The following is a 17,955-nucleotide window of genomic DNA, read 5'->3' as shown; positions in this document are numbered from 1 at the left end:
AAGAAGGCATCGTGCTTACCCCATACGAATGGGAAAAAAGCACGTTAAAAGAAGAAGAAGAATTCTGTCACAATTCAAACAGTTTCCTCGCGCGAACACCTGACGTGACCGGTACCGGTTTCAGTGGATTAAAACAATGGATTACCGTAGCTCGCGCACGAACTTCACGCTTCGTGCTAACTGGCAGGTATCTGGTTTCGAATGGCGCGTGTGATTGCAATAATGGTATTGCTCATTTTGTTGTTCTTGGCATTCTGAGTCGGTGCCGCTTGCAGCTTAAAAGGAAAAAGGCCTGCCTCTCTCTCTCTCTCTCTCTCTCTCTCTCTCTCTCTCTCTCTCTCTCTCTCTCTCTCTCTCTCTCTCTCTCTCTCGTTATGAAGTTACAGATGCATTAAATCTCTCTCCCTCTCTTTATGAAGTTACAGTTGCATTAAATCTCTCTCTCTCTCGTTATGAAGTTACAGCTGCATTAAATCTCTCTCTCCCTCTCTTTATGAAGTTAAAGATTCGTTAAATCTCTCTCTCTCTCATTATGAAGTTACAGATGAATTAAATCTCTCTCTCTCTCTCTCTCTCTCGTTACGAAGTTACAGATGCAATAATCTCACTCAATCTCTCTCTCTCGTTATGAAATTACAGATGCGTTAAATTTTTTTTTCTTTCTCTCACGTTATGAAGTTGCAGATGCATTAAATCTCTCTCTCTCTCTCTCTCGTTATGAAGTTACAGACGCATTAAATCTCTCTCTCGCTCTCTGGTTATGAGGTTACAGAAGCGTTAAATCTCTCTCTCTCTCTCTCTCTCTCTCTCTCTCTCTCTCTCTCTCTCTCTCTCTCTCTCTCTCTCTCTCTCTCGTTATGATACAGATGCAATAAATTTTCTTTAATAATTCGCTGATATATGAGGATACCATATTTACTAAAAACACAACTTCCATCTTCATCTGATCTTAACTTTAATCTTGGAAAATCACAAAAAAAAAACTAGCAAAAACAAACTCGAGTGTGACTTATTCACAGAATAAACACCGAGATAATTCCCTACCTGGCTCTCATGAAGGGAATCCCAACTCCCAAACACCCAGGGCGATTGAAGATGAGGAAGAAAAGGGCCACATAAACGGCCCAAGACGAGAAGAAGAAGAAGCACGAGATTTGAACTGTTATGGTGAGGGAGACGAACATCATGGGCGCAATTGTTGCCTGCACGTTCGCCACCTTTTCATCCAAGCCCTTCTTACCTGCCGAGAGAGGGAGAGAGAGGGGTAAAGGAACACCTGTGATGGTGGCTAGTGACTCACAAGGTAATCGGTAATGTCTCATAGACAAATAAGAAATTATTGATGAGCGAGCTAAGTTCCACTTGAGACCAGAGTAAGAGGGTTGTAATTGGCCCATTGGCTTATTATATTTTCATAAATTAGTACCAATTTCTTAGGCAATTTACTCATCAACTAAAAGCAACACAGAAATTGATCTAGTTTTTATCATTTGCAAATTATGTATGCGAACAGTCACCTATGGCCCGAGAGGGAGAGGGGTAAAGGAACGCCTGTGATGGTGGCTAGTGATTCACGAGGTAATCGGTAATGTCTCGTGGATAATTAAGAAGTTACTGATGAACGAGCTAAGCTCCACTTGAGACCAAATTAAGAGGGTTGTAACTGGCCCATTGGTTTATTATATTTTCATAAATTAGTAGCAATTTCTTAGGCAATTTACTCATCAACTAAACGCAACATGGAAATTTATCTAAATTTTATCATTTGCAAATTATGTATGCGAACAGTCACCTATGGCCCGAGAGGGAGAGGGGTAAAGGGACACCTGTGATGGTGGCGAGTGACTCACGAGGTAAACGGTAATATCTCATGGACAAATAAGAAATTATTGATGAGCGAGCTAAGTTCCACTTGGGACCAGTTAAGTATAATATCTTAGTTTAACCAGACCACTGAGCTGATTTACAGCTCTCCTAGGGCTGGCCCGAAGGATTAGATTTATTTTAAGTGGCTAAGAACCAATTGGTTACCTAGCAACGGGACCTACAGCTTATTGTGGAATCAGAACCACATTATACCGAGAAATGAATTTCTGTCACCAGAAATAAATTCCTCTAATTCTTCATTGGCCGGCCGGAGACTTGAACTCGGGCCTAGTAGAGTGCTAGCCGACAACTCTACCGACTCGCCCAACGAGGAACTTGGGACCAGATTAAGAGGGTTGTAACTGGCCAATTGGTTTATTATATTTTCATAAATTAGTAGCAATTTTTTAGGCAATTTACTCATCAATTAAAAGCAACACAGAAATTGATCTAGCTTTTATCATTTGCAAATTGTGTTTGTGAAAAGTGCATATGTATGATGTATGCATGTACAGTATGTCTGCATCGCCACTATGATCATCTTAACATTCGTCACTCAGGGGGTTATCAATATAATTTCATACTGGAGAATAAGAATTCAAACAGACTCAACTCTTTCTGAAGTATGCCGAAAGGGCGTCAATAATGGAACCTGGAATAGGCGTAGCCAGGGCGCATAATATGTTGGCGTAACCAAACAGCCTGGAATAGTACGCAGCTGGAAAAGAAAAATAAATTAATTTAATAAAATATATATCAACTGGTTAAATAACATTAAACGAAATAATTTTTGGAAGGGGAGGGCAAACTACTTTATAAACGTTTGAGTTTCTTATTCATTTCATTTAGGAAGAGTTCCTGTAATATTTATTTTTATTTTCTTGTACTCAAATTTAGTGAAACTGCATAAAAATCATACCACACGCTAGACTTCTCTTAAGCTTCAGATATAGAAATGTTAACTAAAAAAAAAAAAAAAAAAATTCAAAACTGTAACTAAGACCAGATATAAATTTGAAGCAAACCCACTTAGACAAGGGAATGAAAAAGAACAAAATCACAATAATAAAATAAAAATAAAAAAAAATTTTCGCTCCAGACCTTCCTCGATGTTTCGAGAGAATCTGCTAATCCAAGAGTTGAAGTAGGTCCCAAAAATGGTGATGGGGAACATGTTGCTGACGAGCCAGAACTGGAGAAGTCCCATGGAGACGGAGAACAAGCTCTTGCTCAAGGGAATTTGGCGGGAACGTGGGGCTTTCCCCGCGCTGACATCCGAGATATTTCTCTCGCAGGCTGACATGTTGATTCTTCCGTCTTTCATTTTATTGCCGTCTTTGTCAGTGTCTGCCGCGAGACATTCCAACTGCTGGTCGTAATCTTGAGAAAATATATACGAAAAAAATTAGGTCATGCGTCTAGGTATAGTGAACTCCAAATTGTAGGTAACTTCTTTTAGCATTTAAATGAGCATTTAAACAAATCAAGGGATTAAACATTTTTCAGGTGCTTTAAATGCTGGCACTTAAACTAATGTTATATTTACCATATATAATAGTGAGCAATAACTGTAAACAACAAAAGTGAGCTTAACTACAATATTACGAAGAACAGATAAGGAATTTCAAGTCAAAGCAGAGAACAAAACAATGTGCGAACGAATGCAATACAAAAGCCAGCAACTGAGGCTACAAAACAAAAACAAAGGATGATGACAGGACCTTCACTTCATAACAACGCATCAAAAATAACATCCTTCAACCAACCAGCTTCTTCATCGTCGTCGTGGGGGATGTGATGCCAAGGGATAAAAATCGTTGTTATGACGATGAGACTTGACCCGACCGCCATTAGCTGGCAGATCATCTTCCATCTGTAGCCGGCTTCGAAAGCAGACTGTGGGGAAGGAAAGGATGACGTCACACCAGGAGAGACTTGAATGATCTAGGCGTAACTTTAGCGGAAAGCGAGAATTTCGTGATAAATGGCTAATAACGGGAGTAGAGGCATTAGATGGAAAGTGAGAATACGGGAATAGAGGGATTTGATGGAAATTGGGAATACGGGAGTAGAGGCATTAGCGGAAAGTGGGAATACGGGAGTAGAGGCATTAGATGGAAAGTGGGAATACGGGAATGGAGGCATTAGCGGAAAGTGGGAATACGGGAGGTACAGGCAATAGTGGAAAGTGGGAATACGGGAGTAGAGGCATTAACGGAAAGTGGGAATAAGGGAGGTAGAGGCAATAGTGGAAAGTGGGAATACGGGAGTAGAGGCATTAGCGGAAAGTGGGAATAAGGGAGGTAGAGGCAATAGTGGAAAGTGGGAATACGGGAGTAGAGGCATTAGATGGAAAGTGGGAATACGGGAGTAGAGGCATTAGATGGAAATTGGGAATACGGGAGTAAGGGCATTAGCGGAAAGTGGGAATACGGGAGTAGGAGCATTAGATGGAAAGTGGGAATACGGGAATAGAGGCATTAGCGGAAAGTGGGAATACGGGAGTAGAGGCATTAGATGGAAAGTGGGAATACGGGAGTAGAGGCATTAGCGGAAAGTGGGAATACGGAAGGTGGAGGCATTAGTGGAAAGTGGGAATAGGGGAATCGAGGCACTAGATGGAAAGTGGGAATACGGGAGTAGAGGCACTAGATGGAAAGTGGGAATACGGGAGTAGAGGCACTAGATGGAAAGTGGGAATACGGGAGTAGAGGCACTAGATGGAAAGTGGGAATACGGGAGTAGAGGCACTAGATGGAAAGTGGGAATTTCATGTCAAATGGCTAATAAAGGGAGTATTGGCATTATCGCTTGCTTGCAATACCGGTGGAAATGTTATAAAGAAAATTCTTACGCCTAATCGGTTGTAAAAAAGGCAACACATTAACAAGACTTGCCCAAATAAGGATAGAGCTGACTCTTCTATTCAGAGACCTAATTTTCAGAAGGATCATTATTCATAGAAGGTCTTGCTGAGGTACACCTGTGGTAGACAATTCGTGACAACGAAAACTAAATGAAAATTGGTAGTAAATGTGAAATGCGATTAAGCGTTTCCTAGAAATAGCATCTATTCACATAAGGAATGAAATTAGAACCATAATCTTGTAAGTCCCTCAACAGTAAACTAATGGTAATCTTGAAGAGAGAGAGAGAGAGAGAGAGAGAGAGAGAGAGAGAGAGAGAGAGAGAGAGAGAGAGAGAGAGAGAGAGAGATTACCTGCATGAACATGAAGACTGCAGCGGAAAGAGTGTAGATTCCGCTGACCATTCCCATGACGGTGTTTCTTCGCTCCGGGAAAAGATTCCCAAATTCCAAACACGACATTCTTATAATGTTCCCGCCGACAGACACGAAGATCGAACCGCCCCATAGATAACCTGGTGTTGCTGAAATAAAAATGAATAAAGCCGTACTCGCATGATGAGAGTGCGTTGACGTGGATACCAATATATTGCCGTAAAATCCCCATTTTTTTTTTACGTGAAATGGAAATGATTAGTTAAACAAAACTGAGCAAATTTCTCTTCTTCTTTTTTTTTTCTTCCGTGAATAAGATTTTACAGATTCCTCAAACAAGGGAATAAATAACTCAATGAAACTTTACAAATATGGCATCAAAGAGCATATGTATCTTTCAGTGAGAGGATTAAAGCAATCAGCTATTAATACCGGTCAGCTGTAGTTATTTGATTCAACTGGCCTTATGCCAGCAAGGGTTCTTGCTACATGTACAATCCGCAGGGCATCTAAGGGGGATATATTTATCCTAATTTTAAAAAATTTTACTTTTACTAAAACCAGTAAATCTTTAATGAACTTCCTATGTGCTCAAATCCCCTGAGAAGTATTTGTACACAAGTGAAAACAAAATCAGTGAGCCACCATTTGTTTTTATCTGAACATCTCTGACCTTAGTTTTGCTTCTTCCTCTCCTTCTTCTTCACCTCCTGAGAGAGATCACGCCATCTGAGAGGTTCCTCTTTCCAAGAAGGGCAATTCTAAGGATTACTCCGTATGTTAGGTAAAGACCCTTAGACGGAACTCAATAACAAGAAGGTACCGCTTTTAAAAACTCATAAATGGAACTCCGACCTTCTTACTCATTCAATTTCAGGTTGAGAGAGAGAGAGAGAGAGAGAGAGAGAGAGAGAGAGAGAGAGAGATGCATATGAAACGCGGCTCTTAAGGGAATTATGCAGATGACGTGCCAGCACATGGCAGAAAATCTACGTACTTTCGAAGATCGAACCTCAACAGGATTTTCTAAAGCATATACAGTTACAAATTAAAATGACTGAATGTTGAAGACTGTTACATAATTTTGCGTCGTTTCTTCCTTCTTAAAATGAGCGGCCAAAAAAATATAACAATAATAATAAATACAATTCGCTACTGAGAAACAATGAAATCTAAAACTTTCACCCAAGTTCTCTTGCGCGTGGAGGAATCTTATCGCTCAAAATACAAGATATGCAGGAACACGAACGGAAAGAAAATAACGTCTACCAGCATGCGCTCACTTCGCTCGAGAGAGACTTCTGAGGAAAAGCGGAAGGATTATCAAAAGACTATCTCATAATATAGTGCTCAAGACGTTTGTTTTGTTTTATTCACTTTTTCGCTTCGTAAGGAAGAGTTTAGGCTTTCGATGGTGAAATACTGATATTTCTTAAAAGCGTATTTTCTGTCACCTTTCTGCCATTGCCATATGTAAGATTCAGGTAAGTGCGACCAATTAGGATGTGTATAAAGAAATAATAAAGATATTCTTACTTTGCAATCTAAAACTTTTACATTCAAGTCATCAGTAACTTTGTTATTATTTAAGATATACATAGTTTCTTAAGAAACAAACAAACGACAGTGAACTTGTACAGCGAGTTTCCACAGAACAGACAATAAACCTTGCAAATACTCGCGTACTTGTCCGCAGTATTAAAGCCCCTGATGTCTACTACTTCTGACATGACAACAAAGTTAAGTATACCTTAATTTAACCAGACCACTGAGCTGATGAACATCTCTCCTAAGGCTGTCCCGAAGGATCAGACTTATTTTACATGGCTAAGAACCAATTGGTTACCTAGCAACGGGACCTACAGCTTATTGTGGAATCCGAACCCACATTATACCGAGAAATGAATTTCTGTCACCAGAAATAAATTCCTCTAATTCTTCATTGGCTGACCGGAGATTCGAACTCGGGCCAGCCATGCTCTTTTAAAGACTTTCTGAACTAGATGCCCTTTTCGCAAACCCATTCTTTCCAAATGTACAGACCACCTCGAAATTATCGAAATTAGCTTTTGTTACCACACGGCGTCGTAGTAATATATTTTCATTCTTTTAGTCCCATTTCGAAAAAGAAATAAAGGTCTTTTTCGAAATGGGACTAAAAGAATGAAAATATATTACTACGACGCCGTGTGGTGACAAAAGCTAATTTCGATAATTTCGAGGTGGTCTGTACATTTGGAAAGAATGGGTTTGCGAAAAAAGCAGCTAGTTCAGAAAGTCTTTAAAAGAGCATGGCTGGCCCGAGTTCGAATCTCCGGTAAGCCTATGAAGAATTAGAGGAATTTATTTTTCATTCTTTTAGTCCCATTTCGAAAAAGACCTTTATTTCTCTAGCACAAGGGATTTGATTTCGGTTTTTTTTCACGTATATCAGCCTTAGTTTACTTCCATGCAAACGAAGAGCGTCAGTTTGACACTTTCCTCACAAAACACGCCCGATTTACAACAACTTCTACAACGATCCCATCACCTGAAAATTGATTGCTTCAGTGTGCGCTGTTATTGCTGCCATGAAAAGTATCGTTCTGCGGTAAGGTCGATCATCCCCAGGGACAGAAAATCTACGAACTCTCAGCACGAACCCCAACTTGGCGGAAAATCAATACTCGTGTGCTATGATTCGGTGAGATCACGAAGACTTAAGAACCTACAAACGTCACTGGAAGATGTAACATGATACTGATTTTCAACAGAAATTTACATCAAATGCATAAGATAAATCAGAATTCGCAAGGGTATAAATTACATGTGATAAATCCTAAACAAACTTAACAAGGGAAGACACATTTCGAAACGAGGTTTACCATATTATCGGTTGTAAGTCTATTGATTTTTGAAGCCCCATCACCACCCACAAAATCTTATACGTCAGAACGAGCGTAGTGATCTCTTGACAGATCATTCAGCGGTAGTCAGCTTTCAAGTTCCCATTCTTAAATGTTTAGTAATAATCAGTTAAGCATCTATATATACTGACATGAGGTTAACAGTGCTGCATATCATCACGAATTGTCTGTTTTTATAGATATGAATAAAGAATCTAAAAAAATTTTTGTTTTCCATGTAGAAGCTAATCAACGTACTATGATCACAGGGTCCTTTTAGCTAAATATATCAGTAAATATATCAGCAACATCATTTATGAAGGATGAAAATACAACCAGTACAATATGCGCCGAAGTTTCTTCGGCGCAGTAGAGTTTTCTGTACAGCCCGTATAGCGTATAATCAAGGCCACCGAAAATAGATCTGTCTTTTGGTGGTCTCGGTATAATGCTGTATGAGCCGCGGCCCATGAAACTTTAATCTCGTCCCGGTGGTGGCATACCCTTTGTCGTTGCCAGAAGCACCATTATGGTTAACTTTAACCTTAAATAAAATAAAAACTACTGAGGCTAGAAGGCTGCAATTTGATATGTTTTGATGGCTGGAGGGTGGATGATCAACATACCAATTTGCAGCCCTCTAGCCTCAGTAGTTTGTAAGATCTGAGGGCGGACAGAAAAAGTGCGGAAAGAAAAAAGTGCAGAAAGAAAAAAGTGCAGACGGACGGACAAAGTCGGCACAATAGTTTTCTTTTACAGAAAACTGAAATGGGGCAAAGGGGCAAATTTCTATGTGATTTTTAGTTTAGTTTTCAGAGTATCCATGTGACTGATCACTTCATTCAGAAAGTTCTAGAATACTCTCAACGTGAGAATGAGTAATAAATGTCCAGTTTATCAGTATTTTCGGACAACGGTAACTTTGACACACGACGGAATAATCGGGTCACACAAACCTTCACTGGTGAGGGAAAGCAGAACGAATCCCAACGAGATCAGGACACTGGACGTGATCCTGGAGAAGGCTTGGCCTAGGTGATGAAGGCCGTAGCCGATGAGGATTCCTGGCGTTGAATAAAGAACCATGGCTACGGTTCCTATGAGGGCGAACTGCTCGTCTTGCGCTCTGCACCCACGAGTAATCTATAGAAAAATAAATATATACAGATAGTAACCTATAGCTAGAAAGAATAATACAGATTAAAATAATAAGGATACAAAAGCTACAGTCCACGCGAGGGTTATTATGTCCATGTAATCTGCATTCGTGACTGACCGACCCACCAGGCGAGGGACCGTCTTCCAAACGGCCGCCTTCTCTTTCTCACCAGCGGCAGGGTACGTTTTTTTTTTTTATTCCTCGGACCAGAGAGTCACCCATTCAGTTTGCTGCTGTTACAGCCAGTTGGCCTTGTGCCAACAAAGCTCTTGCTAGATCGAGCAGCGCGTCATGCAGTCACACGACTTGCATTTTTCCCGGGCACTCCATCTTCATTCCGCATAATACTTCGTAGAGCACTGCATACACAACGTACGCATACTGTGTATTTGAAAACATAAACATTATTGATCTTTCATTTCTTACCACTAGCAAATCTTGATCGCTTAGCTTATTCAGACCGCCAGTTCTCACTCTCATTTTATGCATTGTATATACACGAGTATAAAAACCAGTTTGAGATTTAATAAAATGAGCACAAATCAACGATCTTTCTTGCACTAAATACCAGGCGTGAAAGGAGCAATGACCGACAAGGTCGTATTATCTCAAAAATCATCGTTATCATCACGCGATAAGACTTAGACAGGAAACACATAAGTTCTAAAAAGGGACATAAAAGAATCCTCTTATGAAGTATGATTTTGTATGAACTTATAAGGACTTACTTCTGTTGCCATTTCCCGTTTATATTTTTTTCCTGTCTAAGTCTTATCGAGTGATGATAACGATGATTTTTTAAGATAACACGACCGTGTCGGTCATTGCTCCTTTCACGCCTGGTATTTAGTGCAAAAAAGATCGTTGATTTGTGCTCATTTTATTAAATCTCAAACTGGTTTTTATACCCGGGTAGCATAAAATGAGAGTAAGAACTGGCGGCCTGAATAAGCTACGCGATCAAGACTTGCTAATGGTAAGAAATGAAAGATCAATAATATTACCACTTATTATTAAAAGGAGACACGAAACCTTTTACAACTCCTCTGCGAATAGTTTCCAACTCGGTAACATTTTTCTTACCTGAAAGACATTTCACCTATAAATAATAATAATAATAATAATAATAATAATAATAATAATAATAACAGATTACTCTATTATCCCTATAATCATTGCGTTATTGTCATTATCATTATAAAACAAAATAATAATAATAATGATAATAATAATAATAATAATAATAATAATAATAATAATAGATCATTCTATTATCCCTACAATCATTGCGTTACTGTCATTATCATTAAAACAAAATAATAATATAATAATAATAATAATAATAATAATGACAACAACATATAACTATATCATCCCCATAATCATTATGTTGTTGTCACTATAATAATAATAATAATAATAATAATAATAATAATAATAATAATAATAATAATAATAATAATAATTCCATTATCCCTATAATCATTGCGTTATTGTCATTATCATTATAAAACAAAATAATAATAATAACGAGAGAAAACTCTATTATCTCTACAATCACTGCGTCACTGTCGTTATCATTATAAAACAAAATAATAATAATAATAATAAATTAAAACAAGGGAAAAAACTGAAGATCACAGTCATCAATGTGATTACTATTCACTAAGGCTTGCTGAATCCATCTCGACCTCACAATGCACGCAGGTGTATAAACCACGTCTGTTATTGTTGTTAGTCATGATCAATTCCCATTATGCAGCTGTTTGCCTTTTCATCATCTTGCTAATGCATTTTGTATCATCTCTGTTCGATCTGCATTTTGTGTTATCTGTGCTGTATCTGCGTTTTGTATTATTTGTATTGTATCTGCGTTTTGTACTGTTAGTTTTGTGTTTGCATTTTGTATTATCTCTACTGTATCTGCGTTTTGTATTATCTCTGTTGTATCTGCATTTTGTTTCATTTGTTTTGTACCTGCGTTTTTGTATTATCTCTGTTGTATCTGCGTTTTGTATTACCTGTACTGTATCTGCGTTTTGTATTATCTCTGTTGCATCTGCGTTTTGTATTATCTCTACTGTACGGCGTTTTGTATTACCTCCGTTGTATCTGCGTTTCGTATTATCACTGCTGTATCCGTGTTTTGTATTATCTCTGTTGTGTCTGCGTTTTGTATTATCTCCGTTGTATCTGCATTTTGTATTATTTCTATTGTCTTTCCAGTTTGTTTTTTTCTCTACTGTATTGCATTACACATACAAAATGCAGGTACAATAGAGATAACACAAAATGCAGATCTCTCTATTGTATCAGTATTTTGAATTTGCAAGGAATCATAAGCTGAAATAATAATAATAATAATAATAATAATAATAATAATAATAATAATAATAATTTAAAAATACTCATAGTAGCATGATTCTTAAAATGGAGAAGCAAATCCACAGTTATGTATATGTAGCCTACATATATTTAAAGATAAATCAGTATAGATAGCTCTGGAACTTGTTCGGTTCCCCTTTTCAATCCGACGCGTTGATGTAGCACTCCAACCAAGTGAACATAAAAGGACTCAAAACAAGCGAAGTTGTTTATACGCTATGGAACCGGTCGTCAAACATAGATCAGGCAATGCCGTCGTTTTCTGATGAAAGTTCCGCCAGTCGTCTGGAACGTCTGACTGGTCCTTCCCTTGGCTGGAGTGCTACATCAACGCGTCAGACTGAAAAGAGGAACCGAACAAGTTCCCGAAAGCTATCTATACTGATTTACTATTATTATTATTATATTATTGTTATTATTATTCAATACTCACCGGAGACGGAACAGTGAACTCATCTTCGTCCCCGGGCAAGGAAATGGCGAACGTTCCGTTCCAGCCCTCCTGGGAATCGTCCCTGCACAGGTGGCTAAAGACCCCCTGGATCTTCAGGACGTGCACCAGGGACGCCCACCCGAAAATCGTGCCGGACCACAACGCCGTTTCCAGAAAGCCGCTGAAGAAGACGAGCCACCGGCGAATGTAGGACATCTCCCTGAGGGACGCTGGCTGCTTGAACACCGCGAAAGCCATCTTACGTCATGTGGTGTCTGTTCTGTAATAATAATAATAATAATAATAATAATAATAATAATAATAATAATAATAATTATTATTATTATTATTATTATTATTATTATCATTATTATTATAATCCAGAAAAATCTCTTAATAACATGAGTCACAATAATGGCGAAGAAATCCACAATGGTGTAATGTAATACACATTAGAAATACATATACATAACGAGAGTTTTCGAGAACCTACTGGAGCAGGTTCTCGAAAGATCTCGTTTTGTTTATAATATTTCTAATACATGTATTTACAATTACACCATTGTGGATTTCTTCAACCAAAACAATAAAAATTATGATCATAATAACTGCCAAGGAAGCCCTCTTTCAAATCTGATGTGATAGCAACATCGTATGAATGTAAAGCACTTTCCCTTTTGACAAAGTCAAGAAGTTGTGCAACAAAAAAAAAAACAGATATTCTTCCGAGGAGAAAGACACAGCCCATAGGCGTTATTACCAGCGCACAGAAATGACAAAACGCAATATAAGACGTAGGCCGTTACAGGCTTCGCCTTGTCGCTGGAGACACGACCACAGACGAGTTACGTAAGATAATGAATGCAAGCACGCAAGGTTCGCAGCCGCAATGGTCATACCCAATGCACACACCGCGAAGGTCGAACAGCAGTGGATTGAGAGGCCATCTAGAGACCGAGTGGGTGACATGACTGCATGATTCTGGGTTCGTCTCTCTCGAGGGTAAAAATATCGACGGTGGCATCATCAGTAGGTCTAGTTGTTTGCCCAGCAAATCTGCTAATATAGGGTCTGGTTTCTAGTGTCTTGAAGTCTCTACCTTAATACTATTCTCCTTGCATTTTAATACATTTTTATCTGTTTATTAATTTATTTTTTCTTTTTTAATAAGTGGGATCTCCTCTTTCTGTACTTCCCTTTATCTCCTCTTACTTCTTCCTAGTGAACACAATAGTCTTTGGAAGCTTGAACTACATGTCAATGGACCCTGTGGGCTTGTTCCATGTGAATAGGTTTCATCGGAATAATAATAATAATAATAATAATAATAATAATTTAGTACCGCGATGAGGCACAGATATCTCTTCAAAATACACTAGTGCCTACTGATAACTTCTGACACCATCTTACATAAGACAAGATATTTTCTTAGACTAGAGCATGGTATGTATCGTCGGCTCGGGGCATCTGGTCTGTTTGATCGCATTTTTCTTTCCCGAGTGCTGACTCGACTCAGTGTTGCAGAGCTTCGCTGATCGCACGACCAGCATTTTAACAAATGTGTGTGTGTATATGTATATATAAAGTATATATATATATATGTATATATATATACACAAACACACACTCATATACTGTATACATATTATATACTGTATTTATAAATATATTTTATATATATATATATATATATATATATATATATATATATATATATATATATATATATATATATATATATATATATATATATATAATATTTAAGCTACAAATGTCCTTCAATATCCAATTCACGGTACTTCGGGAATATCACCGAAGGGGAATTACAAGTGATGAATGGATTGGTACTGAAATGTCCCCAGCACTTGACACAGTACCCTCCAACGACTCCAGTCGGCGGTCAAACCACTTAGCCATCAAGAGAGGTATAAGTTAATGCCGAATCTGCCGTACGTGTTCCAAACGTACCGATTAGCTATCATGGTGGAGGTGGGTTAATGCCGATGCTATGTACCAAGGGCAAGAGAAAGAGAGGGTCTGCTCACTTCCCCCCATATTTCTTTTCAGAAAACTAAAAAGCCACTGTATCATACAACCAAGTTAAAGTGAATGAATATAACACAGGACCTTTCGACCTTCACTAACGTCCTCTTCAGCTGTACTAAACAAAGAAATAAAAAGCAAAAAATAGTTTTTTTTTTTTTAAAGAGCAATTAAAATGGAAACTCAAGAGAGACCCCCAGACTGACATTTTCCACTGTAATTGCTCTTTTTGAAAAAACTTTGTGTTTTTGCTTTTGATTTCCTTGTAAACTTTGTCCTTTTTGTTTTGTTCAACTGAAGAGGACCTTAATGAGGTCGAAAGTTCCTGTGTTATGTTCATTTACTTGAACTTAGTTGCATACAGCGGCTTTTTCTTAATCATTCAAGACAAGCACGAAGATTGTGTTTTCATTACTGGAGTTATGTTCACTATTACTGCTGTAATTATATTGGAACGTCCGTATATTTCTTTTTAATTATATGAATTACGAGAATATGCTCTTGATAATAATGAAAGGAACAATTCTGATGGAGAAGCGGTGACAATGAGGAAAATAGTGAAAATTATGAGCGTATATATTTTATGAAATTATATGAATAGCGCGAGTATGCTGTTGATAATAACAAAAAGAGAAATTCTGATGGAGTGGGAGTGACAATGACGAAAATGAAAATTATAATAATGATATAAACAGTCAAATGAGCTTGATTATATTATTGACGCAGTGCCTCTACACATTTCAAACGACAAACACTGAAACCTTCCCAGGTTCTGATAAGCACAAAATCAGTTCATTCTGTATAGTTTCAATTTGCGCTTCGACGAAAACCTGCAGTGGATAAAGACGAATAGAATAATTAGCATTTTCAAAATTTCAGATCAATGTACACCGCGTTTCTGGCTCGTCAGTTATATACATATACAGTATGTGTATATATATATATATATGTGTGTATATGTATATGTATATATATATATATATATATATATATATATATATATATATATATATATATATATATATATATATACCTCTCAACACTCCGTGTAGAAAGTCTGCAGAAGAGGAATAATAGGTCGTCTCGCTCAGCTCTCTGTGGGGAGAGGCCATAAGAGAGCGGTGTGGCACTACCGACGGCGGCTGAAGAAACACTGCCAAAGGCACGGCGCCTTCCTCCCCGTCACTGGAAGACTGCGGGCGGCTTGTCACTCAACGGGGGATCGTGTACCCTTTAATACTTACTACTCGGTTGCCATTCGAGTTCATGTCCCTTTACCGGGGACAATTCTCCTCTCTCTCTCTCTCTCTCTCTCTCTCTCTCTCTCTCTCTCTCTCTCTGTCTCTATATATATATATATATATATATATATATATATATATATATATATATATATATATATATATATATATATATATATATATATATATATATATATATATATATATATATATATATATATATATATATATATATATATATATATATATACATATGTATACATAATAAATGTATACAATATATTATACAGTATATATACATAATAAATGTATTCATATATATATTATACAGATATACACACACATACACACACACATATATATATATATATATATATATATATATATATATATATATATATATATATATATATATATACAGTATATATAGTCGGTGTTCATACAATTTAATTTCTATTTCAAAAAGAAAAAGCCTTCTTACCAGGCAAAAAGAGGTTAATGCGCACCAAAAAAAGGAACAAAGTAATAAAGATTTAAACAATCGAGCGGAATGATAACTTTCAAAGTCACCTTCCTGCTGTTTTCGAAGTCAATTGTGCGTTGCAGAAGCTTAACTCCCAACAAAATTCTTCAGTATCCGGATGATGCCTGAAAGATAAATGGAGGGAAAAAAATGATTTTAAAATAAATTCAATTATTTGTATTGCGTTTTTTTTTTTACTTTCGTCCTAGTTCAAAAATGTGGTCAGTAAGTCACTGTGATAAACTAATAAAAAGTAGGTTTACATTTTACATGCTTTATGAAAACACGTATTTCTCAACTTCCGTGTATTTTGTCTGCTATGTGAAGTTAAACGTAATGGGTGTGGCCAATTCACGGAAAGGTGACCGGCAGAAAAGGGCCAGGATCTTATGACTTACGTGTGTGATCAAGCCATCGCCATGTGGCGAACAGCCACACTCATCCTTATATTCACAGTATCTCAGAAACACAAATAAAACATTAAAGGGTGATGCATGTCATTATCGAAGAATAAACATACGTTGCGTAAGCTTGCCACTTACATAACTCTCTCTAGCTCAGTTCCTCGGGAAGAAGAAGAAGAAGAAGAAGACGACAGAGCAGGTTCAGAGACTCTCATTGTTCGTGTAGAAACCGAAGGCTTCGGGATCAGTACAAAATTAGTCTTCTGCTGAAAGCCTTTCGTAACGTTCGTTAGCATAATTCAGCAGAGCTATTCCCTTGGTCTTGCCAACCTCCCCCCGCCCCCCTTGTTTTTCTATCTCAAATGCCAGGGAAGATCAGATGAAATCCTTGAACGTTGGTCGTGTGCTTAAGGAAAACATGGGAAAAGGTTAAATACTTCAAACGTACAGCTGAAATCATTATGTTCATTTGCTTTATGAAAGTAAATTAACATGATGCTGAAGTTGGAGCTTTCTTCAGTGAAGCACAATTTACATATTCATTAAAAGAGGATCCGTCTGAAATACTTTAAGAAACCATAAAAAGATTTCTCTGAGCAGTATCTGCATGATTAAAATATTACATCTACCAATAGGTTTTCCCCAAAGATGCAGGTTACGTTGCGTTCATGACTGAATATGAAAATGGTATTCTAATCCAACAGTCAACGATGTTTAACTATCCCGTTGCATTACATAGGAAGCAATGTCATTAGTTGCTTAGTTACGAAGACTGGTGAAATGGAGGCAAACATTGTATCTCAGTCAGATGACAACTAATTGGTTGGGACACACCTGCAGAGGATAACAATGCCCTTTGTTTGTAAGGAGACGCAAAAGCCCGATCGTAATGCAGGTATTCACTGCTCAGAGGACAAGGCGGGAGCGAAGTAGGTGACAGTCCCTTCGTTTTTGGTTTGGTTGAATTCATTGATTCATTTGTTTATGTGGCTTATTCTGGGTGGGCTGAAGGTTCATTGTGCCCGGATATCTGGAAAGTATTTCCTTAAGCTATTTCCGAGTGGCCTAAGGCTTTTTCCCCCCCTTTTATTTTGCGACGGTCGCCCGTAAAAAATCCACTGATAACTATAGTGACGTCATCTCATCTTTTGGAACTTTATCTATGTTATCTTTATGCTCTGTACAGTAAGTACTTGCTTTTATCCTAGAATTTGCATTGAAGTTGCGATCAAACATAGTGTCTGTAAACACTGAGGCGTTTGACGTACCCTGTGTTCTTATGCACAAACTTATGCAAATGATTGAGTATGAGATGAAAATGCAACCAACTCAATTCAGTGACGTCAGATTTACGAGCAGTCATACGTAACTCTCCCTAAAGCAAAAAAAAAAAAAAAAGTGTAAATATACAAGTAGTATGTACACATTACGAAAGCAGATACGTTCTACAAGAGAATCCTCTCTTACAAGTCCAGTATTAAGAGAATCCTCTCTTACAAGTCCAGTACTAAGAGAATACTCTCGTCTTCAAGACGCAATATGACTAGAATAAATATACCCGACTCAGGGGGTTACACATACCTGTAACCAAATAGTAGGCTTGGTGGTCATGTTTATTTAGATTACCCACCGCGATGAAGCCCTTCCTAGATATGACCTGGGGGTGACCTATATGACCAGCTCTGTTCTGTAACTTCGCACGAGCCACGTGACTTTGTTATACGTTCTCTGTTCGGATGCACAAAAAAGAAAATAATTAAGTTCTCATTTTCATC

General features: G+C 37.7%; 1 protein-coding gene across 4 annotated transcripts in view; it reads right to left on the bottom strand.

Annotated features, from left to right (window-relative positions):
- Positions 1-1,019: 1,019 nt before the first annotated feature.
- LOC136839169 (equilibrative nucleobase transporter 1-like) overlaps positions 1,020-17,955 on the bottom strand; it is a 70,382-nt gene continuing 53,446 nt past the window's right edge. The window contains exons 1-8 of one of the 4 annotated variants that reach the window (XM_067104854.1): positions 15,046-15,221; positions 11,970-12,249; positions 8,949-9,135; positions 5,087-5,256; positions 3,633-3,762; positions 2,968-3,246; positions 2,480-2,584; positions 1,020-1,240 (exon numbers count right to left, since the gene is read on the bottom strand). In XM_067104854.1, the coding sequence (XP_066960955.1) occupies positions 1,041-1,240; positions 2,480-2,584; positions 2,968-3,246; positions 3,633-3,762; positions 5,087-5,256; positions 8,949-9,135; positions 11,970-12,227 (1,329 nt within the window). In that variant the 5' untranslated portion in view covers positions 12,228-12,249; positions 15,046-15,221 and the 3' untranslated portion in view covers positions 1,020-1,040. Of the gene's footprint in view, positions 1,241-2,479; positions 2,585-2,967; positions 3,247-3,632; positions 3,763-5,086; positions 5,257-8,948; positions 9,136-11,969; positions 12,250-12,729; positions 12,754-15,045; positions 15,222-17,955 lie in introns of those variants that run through there. The other 3 variants (XM_067104855.1, XM_067104856.1, XM_067104857.1) reach the window with 3 other exon arrangements.

Source organism: Macrobrachium rosenbergii, chromosome 6 (genome assembly GCF_040412425.1).
Source record: "Macrobrachium rosenbergii isolate ZJJX-2024 chromosome 6, ASM4041242v1, whole genome shotgun sequence".
Lineage (NCBI taxonomy): Eukaryota > Metazoa > Arthropoda > Malacostraca > Decapoda > Palaemonidae > Macrobrachium > Macrobrachium rosenbergii.
This window is presented reverse-complemented; position numbering and strand designations above follow the sequence as displayed.